Source organism: Solea solea, chromosome 10 (genome assembly GCF_958295425.1).
Source record: "Solea solea chromosome 10, fSolSol10.1, whole genome shotgun sequence".
Taxonomy (NCBI): Eukaryota; Metazoa; Chordata; class Actinopteri; order Pleuronectiformes; family Soleidae; genus Solea; species Solea solea.
In genome coordinates this window covers 29,147,987-29,156,577 of record NC_081143.1, presented here as the reverse complement: position 1 = coordinate 29,156,577, position 8,591 = coordinate 29,147,987, and the positions used below count along the sequence as shown (strand labels likewise).

Below are 8,591 nucleotides of genomic sequence, written 5' to 3'. Positions count from 1 at the left end.
TTTCTAGTCTTGATGAGCTGCTTAAACTACAGTTTTATTCATTCACACACATTCACACACATTCACACACATTCACACACATTCACACACATTCACACACATTCACACACATTCACACACATTCACACACATTCACACACATTCACACACATTCACACACATTCACTCGCTGCAACACGGCCTTAAGTGAATAGACCAGGAATTGAACCCACACATTCCAGTTGAAAGACAACTCGCCCGACCACTGAGCCACCATGGCTCAATCTTTACTGCTCACCTTTTTAATACTTAAGTACATTTTATATCAGAGAATGACTTTTGTAAATGTCATAAAATTGAAGGTACTTTTTACAGCACACTGACAAAAACAACGTCATCCAAACAAAACCATTTTCACAAAATGGGGGCTTTTATTCTGAAAATAACGCTTTCAAAGTTGTAATGGTGTTTGACTTCCTGTCCCTGTAGAACACATGCATTCAGCAATTATAGTTATTTTCAAGTCAATTTAAAAGGTTCATGTTCAAATCCACTTCTTTTTTTAAGTCAATTAATCGTTCATTTTTGACCCAAATAATCTTGATTATTATATTTTCCATAATTGAGCCCTAGTTTGTAATTATTATTACTTAATGTAAGTAATTGTTGGAAAATTGTTCTCTACACATTGTTATTTTAATATAGAGTCAATATTTAAATAAATAAATAAATAAATAAATGTTGTGAACATCACTAACACCTTCTGGTATATTTTATTTACTATTAAAATGTTAACAATTAATTAGAATTTTTTCCCACTAAAAGGTCTCACAGCAGCATATTCATTATATAAATGAATTGGTGACTATTTTAAAAATTGATAAATCGCTTTCCCTGATTTTTCAGTATTTACTGGTATATTTGCTCCATGTAACAAACAACATCGTACAAATGGAATTGTGTTGATATGTAGACAAAACAGAACACCGGATCTTTGTCATCACTATTTTCTTTTACAAAAATAATTGTACTTTACACACTTTAAGCATCTGTGAGACGAGGACATCAACGTTCACATAATCACTGCGTTTAAACTAACAAAGACGATATAAAGGAGAATACAAATAGAAATCCTATGTGCAGTTTGACACTTTGACCTGAGTCATGTGGTTTGCAACGAGAACAATAATTCAAACATCCACCGAGCAGGAAGTGACACTAAAACCAGGGAGGAGGAGAAAACCATCATGTCACGTGACCGACGGCACTGACTGCTGTTAATGGTCTACTCAGTGCAACAGACTTTCTTTGTCTGTGTGTGTGTGTGTGTGTGACAGGTGACAGGTGACAGGTGACAGGTGACAGGTGACATTTGTGTGGCTTTGATCCAGGCCTAATGATGATGTGACACACACACACACACATACAGTAAATATCTGCGTCCTCTGCATTACCTTCACATTACCTCTCACCTTGTGGACTTTTGTGGAATCTACGGCTGCAACTAACAATTATATTCATCATTTCATTATTATGTTCATTCTCTCCCTGCAGTTGCAGTAAATACAGTTTCATCGCTGCCTAGTCCATAATAGTCAGGAGGTTTCAGTTGTAACACGACACAACAATCACAGGCCCACTGGTTTTACTCAGATCCACATACTGTCGCTCCTGTACCATGACACACATCTTCAGCCAGTAGTCCAGATGAATGAATTAACTACAGAAGTTTGAAAAGTCATAACAAACAAGAAGGTTTGCAACCTGATCAGAACAAGGGCCTTTGTGTGTGTGTGTGTGTGTGTGTGTGTGTTCTGCGGGTTCTCCAGTGTCCTCCCTGAGTGTAAACACATGCAGAGGACACTTGGACACTGTAAATTGACCGTGTTGTGGAAATGTTGATGATCAGCGGAGACGATCAAAGATGGAGTTTCTGGAGCTGGTGGAGAGTTAAGTTGAAGAGTTTTATTGAAGACAGCTCAGATCTGAGGAGGACTGAGACGATGCTGACAGCTGGACGTCCTCTAATAAAGAAAACAGAAACACTCTGTTTGGAATTGCTGACTCAGCAAAGTCAGCTTTCCAACTTGCAGCAAAATGTAGGTTCAGTTGAAAACGGTCTGTATTTACATGGCGCTGTCTTCTGTCTTGATGACGACCATTCACACTCATTCACACTCATTCACACTCATTCACTCATACTTTTCTTTTGGATTCTTTGTTTCATTAAAGCCCACATAGACCGGAAGCTCCAATTAACGCTGCGTTTGTGTGTGTGTATCTGCGTCATGACCTCGTTTATGAAACCCTAAAGTTTCAGAACAAACAGTTCAGCCACTACTGAGAAAATAGGGTTTTATTGTTTTCCTGGGCTCTGCGAAGCGGATCGGCACTTCCTTAATTTGATGTCGTCATCAGAAATCCTCACCACTCCTCTCACCACCGTAGCGCCTCCCGGTGCGGGCACTAGTCCGGGCACATCCGGTTGCGTACATTCAACCGCAGAAGAAGAAGAACTACTCTCGTTGTAGCTGCTGAGATGCAGAGCATCCACCGTGCCAGAGGGGGAGCTGTGTATCTGAGAGCTGGCCTATCTATTACGTCACTTCCAGGTACCTGGCTCTCGTTGGCTGGCCAATCACAACACAGTCCTGGTTCTGGGGGTGTGGTTTAGTCTGAAACAGCGCGGCTGACGAGAGCGTCAGTGAGGAGATATTTTGATCGGCTCGTTTGCAGCGATTAGGAAGTTTTTAACCATGAAAACAAGTTCATATATGTAAGTAGACCTCCATAACTAACATATATGTATGATACAAGCATTCTATGTCGCCTTTAAAATAACTCAGCTGTTCCCATGATGCTGAACACGGCTGTTATTAACACTCCTCATCAACACTGTCATTGCTTGATGCTGTGATTATACAGTATATACTGCGTCCAGCTCCCAGCAGCCAACGACGGTACATGATTCTAACATATTTATACAACCTGAGTGCAAATAATAGTTTGCTCCGTCTGCTAAACTTGGACATTGTGACGTTGTTCATGATCATGTGGTGATGATAAATCTGACCTGGGTACGGAGCTCCCTCAGTGTCTCTTCCTGTTGGGACCAGTCCTCGGAGCGCGAGCTACTGTTGACGATGTGATCCTCCAGCTGAGTGTTGGCCTCCTGCAGCTCGTTCACCTGCTCCAGGAAGCCCTTCAGCCGGGCATTCAGTCCCCACATGGTTTGACGGGAGTCCTGCAGGAAGTCCATGGACACCTGAGAGACGACACACATACAACTAACTATTTCCCTACAGTCAAATGACAGCGGACAGCCAGCGCAGTGCCACAGATGGTCGCACACACACACACACACACACACACTGTGAAGTTAAAACTTTCACTGCCAACAATCTGCCACTCGTTCAGAGATCACACACATACTGTGAGAGGCGTGAACTCGGTAAATATTTACCCAGCAATACTCACCCGAGGTAATGTGACCTGCCGCGGATAAAACGCAGCAAATGAAGTAACAGGGAGGAAAATTCCTTCAGTCTGCGCCTGGTCACACTGAGCTCAGACACATTCCTCCACAATCAGCTGCTCAAGCTTCCCACTGTGTCACAGGTCATCAGCCGTCTGTGTCACTGTGTCGTCCTCAGCATCCGTCGGTCAGGAGAGGAGAGAGCGGCGAGTTAGTGCTTACATCACCAACACTCCGGCCTCTTTGTGCTCTTTGATCCAGGATTACTGAGCTGCATTCAGGCTCCAGAGACACAGTGACAGGACGTGTGTGGTTACATGTGCAGCATGGACTGACAAAGGTTTCACGCTCTAAATACAATATTTCATCACATTTAATATGGATATGACCTTTCGTCCTATGTCAGCTCAGCTGGGATTGGCACCAGTGCACCCCGTGACCCTCATGTGGAGGATAAAGCGGTAGAAGATGAATGAATGAATGAATGAATGAGTACATTGTCATATGTCCTCGTATAAAAGCTTAGTCAGTTCAAGTGAAGGACGTTTTTCTGTCGCAGACTGAAAAAATGTCCAAAAATGGAATGTTTGGGGACGTTTGCAAAAAAATACGAAGCATTTCACTGGAGAGGAAACTTGGTGTTAAAGGTCCCATTAGTAGGAATTAGTGACATCTAATGGTGGCACTGCACACTGCAACACTTCTCACTTCTCACCATTTCCAGAGAACTTGAGTTGCTTTGTAAAAAGTCTCTGTGCTGTTTCCTCGTTCCTCTTCATCAGGGTTAAGTGAACATGTGACTCTTCTTCTTCTTCATCTGCAGAGTAGGCTTTCATTTCCCGTGTAAGGGTTGCTATGGAAACATGTTGGCCTAAGATGGCGGGTGTCCATAAAGCAAGACTCAAAGTAAATAATGATTTATAATAATGATGACTTGTACAAACATAATTATGGGTGGTGTCTTCACCGTCCTCAATGTTTATCTTTAATGACAAATGGAATTCATCATCCTTGTTTTCTTAGGCTGTTATTTTTGAGGGAATTATTATTATTATTATTATTATTATTATTATTATTATTATTATTAATAATAATATTAAAACATGATATTAACGGAGAAAAGATTGGTTAAGGAAACATGGAACTTTTTACCAGCACAAAGTCTGTGTGTCATCATCAGTAATGTAATGAAAACATTTCAGGTGTGTATTTGCTGAGACGAGGTGTGGTTTCAAGATCTCACTCGATATTTAAAACACTCCAACACAAATGTAAACAAATGGATTTCACAAAAATAATCTAGATTAAAAACCACATTACACAACACAGTATTACAGGACTCACTGTGGCCAGGGTACTGTACTGTACTGTACTGTACTGTACTGTATCATGAGGGTCAGGTCTTTGTACAGTAACACTGGAGATCTAGCAATATATGATAGAAGTGCCCCTTAAACTGCCCCCGGGGGAGTTTCACCACTATGAGAAGTCATCCTACTCCACAGAGTGCATGGACAATAAATCAAATATTAAAGTCAATTAGCACTGGATTCTGTACCTGACATGACATGATCACTATTGCCCGTGGTTTCCATCGCTCTGTCTTCTATGCGAGTGTGTTTCACGTCAGTGATCCCACGCTCTGGCAGGTGAAGGAATCTGTGGCTGCAGACACCACAGACACAGACCACAGACACAGACCACAGACACAGACAACAGACAACAGACCACAGACACAGACCACAGACACAGACCACAGACCACAGACCACAGACACAGACCACAGACACAAACCACAGACCACAGACACAAACCACAGACACAGACCACAGACACAGACACAGACACAGACACAGACACAGACCACGGACCACAGACCACAGACACAGACCACAGACACAGACCACAGACACAGACCACAGACACAAACCACAGACCACAGACACAGACACAGACACAGACACAGACCACAGACACAGACACAAACCACATACCACATACCACAGACACAGACCACAGACACAGACCACAGACACAAACCACATACCACAGACACAGACACAGACACAGACCACAGACACAGACCACAGACACAAACCACAGACCACAGACACAGACACAGACACAGACCACAGACCACAGACACAGACCACAGACCACAGACAAACACATTTAAAAAGGTAAATGTTAAAGGTAAATTGAAAGAGCAGCACGGAGGAGGAAATGCCGCCGCTCAGTTTCCCACAGTGTGAACACAGATCAGCTGGATTTAAACTCTACAACACAGTATGTGAGGAGGAGGGCAGGAGGAGGAGGGCAGGAGGAGGAGGAGGGCAGGAGCCAGTCCCATCCTGAACACATCAGATGTGCTGATGTCACCTTTAATGACCTTTAATGGTGTCAAACATGTGGCCCTCCACTCATGTGTGCTCTATCTCCCTGTGAATGGTAACATCCACACTTCCATTATCTACAGTTGTCTCCTCACATGAGGATCACACATCACTGGAGTCAATCTAACATTCACATCTATGATTCAGAGCGTTCCATTAACGTGGCCATGTTTTTGGACTGTGGGAAGAACCCAGAGAAAACCCACGCACACACGGGGAGAACATGAAACGTCTGTAGACCATCATAGACCACATAACTCATAACTGTAATGAATACATTGTCCTTCACTGGTGTCTCCTGACTGAAATGGAACAGCAGTCATTGGTTATTCAAAAGAATGTGTTTATATTATAATCAATTATTGATATTTCACTGTTTGGATAATCTACCTTCACCTTATCTAACGTGTGTGTGCGTGTGTGTGTGTGTGTGTGCGTGTGTGTGTGTGTGTGTGTGTGTGTTCAGTCAATGCAACTTCACAGAATTTGCACCTCGATCGCTTCTGTGAAGAGTTGTTGAGCTTTGCTTAAAAAACACCTCCATGAATGCATCATTAACTATTATTAACTAACTAACTATGGCCTGTAGCTCTGCCTGTTCAAATATTGATGGATGAGGAGGAGGCAGCTGACACTTTTATGATGTGGCTTCAATCCATCTGTATCACAACGAGACAGAAGACAGAAGACAGAAGACAGTGAGTCTTATAAACACACTATACATGCAGTATTTACATAGTGGGTTTGCAGAGACAGAGGGACAGAGGGACTTTAGACACATTTGTTTCCGCACCATAGACCTTATTTAAGCAAAGGTTAAATAAGGATGGTTTGAAATGCGAAGACTAGAAAGTAGCCACCAGGGGGCGACTCCACGGGTGTGTTAATAACTGTTTGAATGGAGTCTGTGGAAAATGGACCAAATGCACGGAGTGTCACTTACTAAACGTCTGGTCAGTTGTCGACTTTTTAACCCTCCTGCCAAAATGTGTTTGAGAAGCTAAACACCTCCTTACATCTGCTCCGCAAATGCAGAGGTCCGGGCAGGGGTCAGAGGTCCGGGCAGGGGTCCGAGGTCCAGGCGGAGGTCCGGGCAGGGGTCAGGGGTCCGGGCAGGGGTCAGAGGTCCAGGCGGAGGTCCGGGCAGGTGTCAGAGGTCCAGGCGGAGGTCCGGGCAGGGGTCCGAGGTCCGGGCGGAGGTCCGGGCAGGGGTCAGGGGTCCGGGCAGGGGTCAGAGGTCCGGGCAGGGGTCAGAGGTCCAGGCGGAGGGCCGGGCAGGGGTCAGGGGTCCGGGCAGGTGTCAGAGGTCCAGGCGGAGGTCCGGGCAGGGGTCAGAGGTCCGGGCGGAGGTCCAGGCAGGGGTCAGAGGTCCGGGCGGAGGTCCAGGCAGGGGTCAGAGGTCCGCGCAGGGGTCCGGGCAGGGGTCAGAGGTCCGGGTAGGGGTCAGAGGTCCGGGCGGAGGTCCAGGCAGGGGTCAGAGGTCCGGGCGGAGGTCCGGGCGGAGCACCACCAGTACAGGAAATTTCATTTTCACAGCTTATGTCCTATCATGTCTCAAAATGTCGGGTTCCTCCAATTCTTAGTGACCTGAATTCATTTGTTAAAAGACCTTATTTTTTAATATTTTTTAACTAAACTCTTTCATTAACTCAAACCTTTTTGAGTTTTCGTCGACTAAAACTCTCACATATAGCAATGACTAAAATTTGACTAAAACTAATGAGACTGAGACTAAATCTAAAATGGCTGCCAAAAACAAGACTGATGTAAACGATGGAATGAAGAAATGTTGACTTCAATCTAAACTAAGTGTATTACCAGTTAATGCTTAACCTTAACCACAAGTCATCTTCACTTAAACTTGACTAGTTCTTCAGAAACAAGGTTGTGCCATATGAGGACCAGGTTTTGGTCTCTGTGAGGACTGCTGGTAACAAACTAAACAAAGACAGACAGCGCTGTGAGACCACTTACCCTCATTACCCTGCCGTACGCTTTTGTTATCCTCTTGTTGGCGGTGAAGATGACGATGACGATGATGGTGATGATGAGGGCGATGAATAATGTTGTCAGTTAGGAAAACACCTGTCGGGGCGTTGTACGCGGCTGCCCTCGGATCGTTTGTGCTGTGACAGCAGATGAAGAATGTCACTCAGCCAGTTTGTTTAATGTCATGTTGCTCCCACATAGATACGGGAAATCGCCAGCGTTGCACGGCATCTGCAGGAGTGTTTCTGGGAGTTGTGTGGTCCAGGGAGCGACAGGCTGCTGCAGGCGTTGACTTGTCAGTCAGACTTCAGGGGGCGAGGTGGAGGTTTTCTGAGGTTTTCAGAGGTGGAGGTTTTCTGAGGTGGAGGTTTTTTGAGGTAGAGGTTTCCTGAGGTTTCCTGAGGTTTTCTGAGGTTTTCTGAGGTGGAGGTTTTCAGAGGTAGAGGTTTTCAGAGGTGGAGGTTTTCTGAGGTGGAGGTTTTCAGAGGTTTTCAGAGGTGGAGGCTTTCTGAGGTTTTCAGAGGTGGAGGTTTTCTGAGGTTTTCAGAGGTGGAGGTTTTCAGAGGTGGAGGTTTTCTGAGGTTTTCAGAGGTGGAGGTTTTCTGAGGTTTTCAGAGGTGGAGGTTTTCTGAGGTTTTCAGAGGTAGAGGTTTTCAGAGGTGGAGGTTTTCAGAGGTGGAGGTTTTCAGAGGTAGAGGTTTTCAGAGGTGGAGGTTTTCAGAGGTAGAGGTTTTCAGAGGTGGAGGTTTTCAGAG

At 44.6% G+C, this 8,591-nt stretch overlaps 1 protein-coding gene across 4 annotated transcripts in view; it reads right to left on the bottom strand.

Annotated features, from left to right (window-relative positions):
- krt222 (keratin 222) overlaps nucleotides 1–8,161 on the bottom strand; it is a 28,569-nt gene extending 20,408 nt beyond the window's left edge. For 2 of the 4 annotated variants that reach the window (XM_058641426.1, XM_058641428.1), the window contains exon 1: nucleotides 3,053–3,441. In XM_058641426.1, the coding sequence (XP_058497409.1) occupies nucleotides 3,053–3,262 (210 nt within the window). In that variant the 5' untranslated portion in view covers nucleotides 3,263–3,441. The other 2 variants (XM_058641427.1, XM_058641429.1) reach the window with 2 other exon arrangements.
- Between the last annotated feature and the right edge of the window lie 430 nt (nucleotides 8,162–8,591).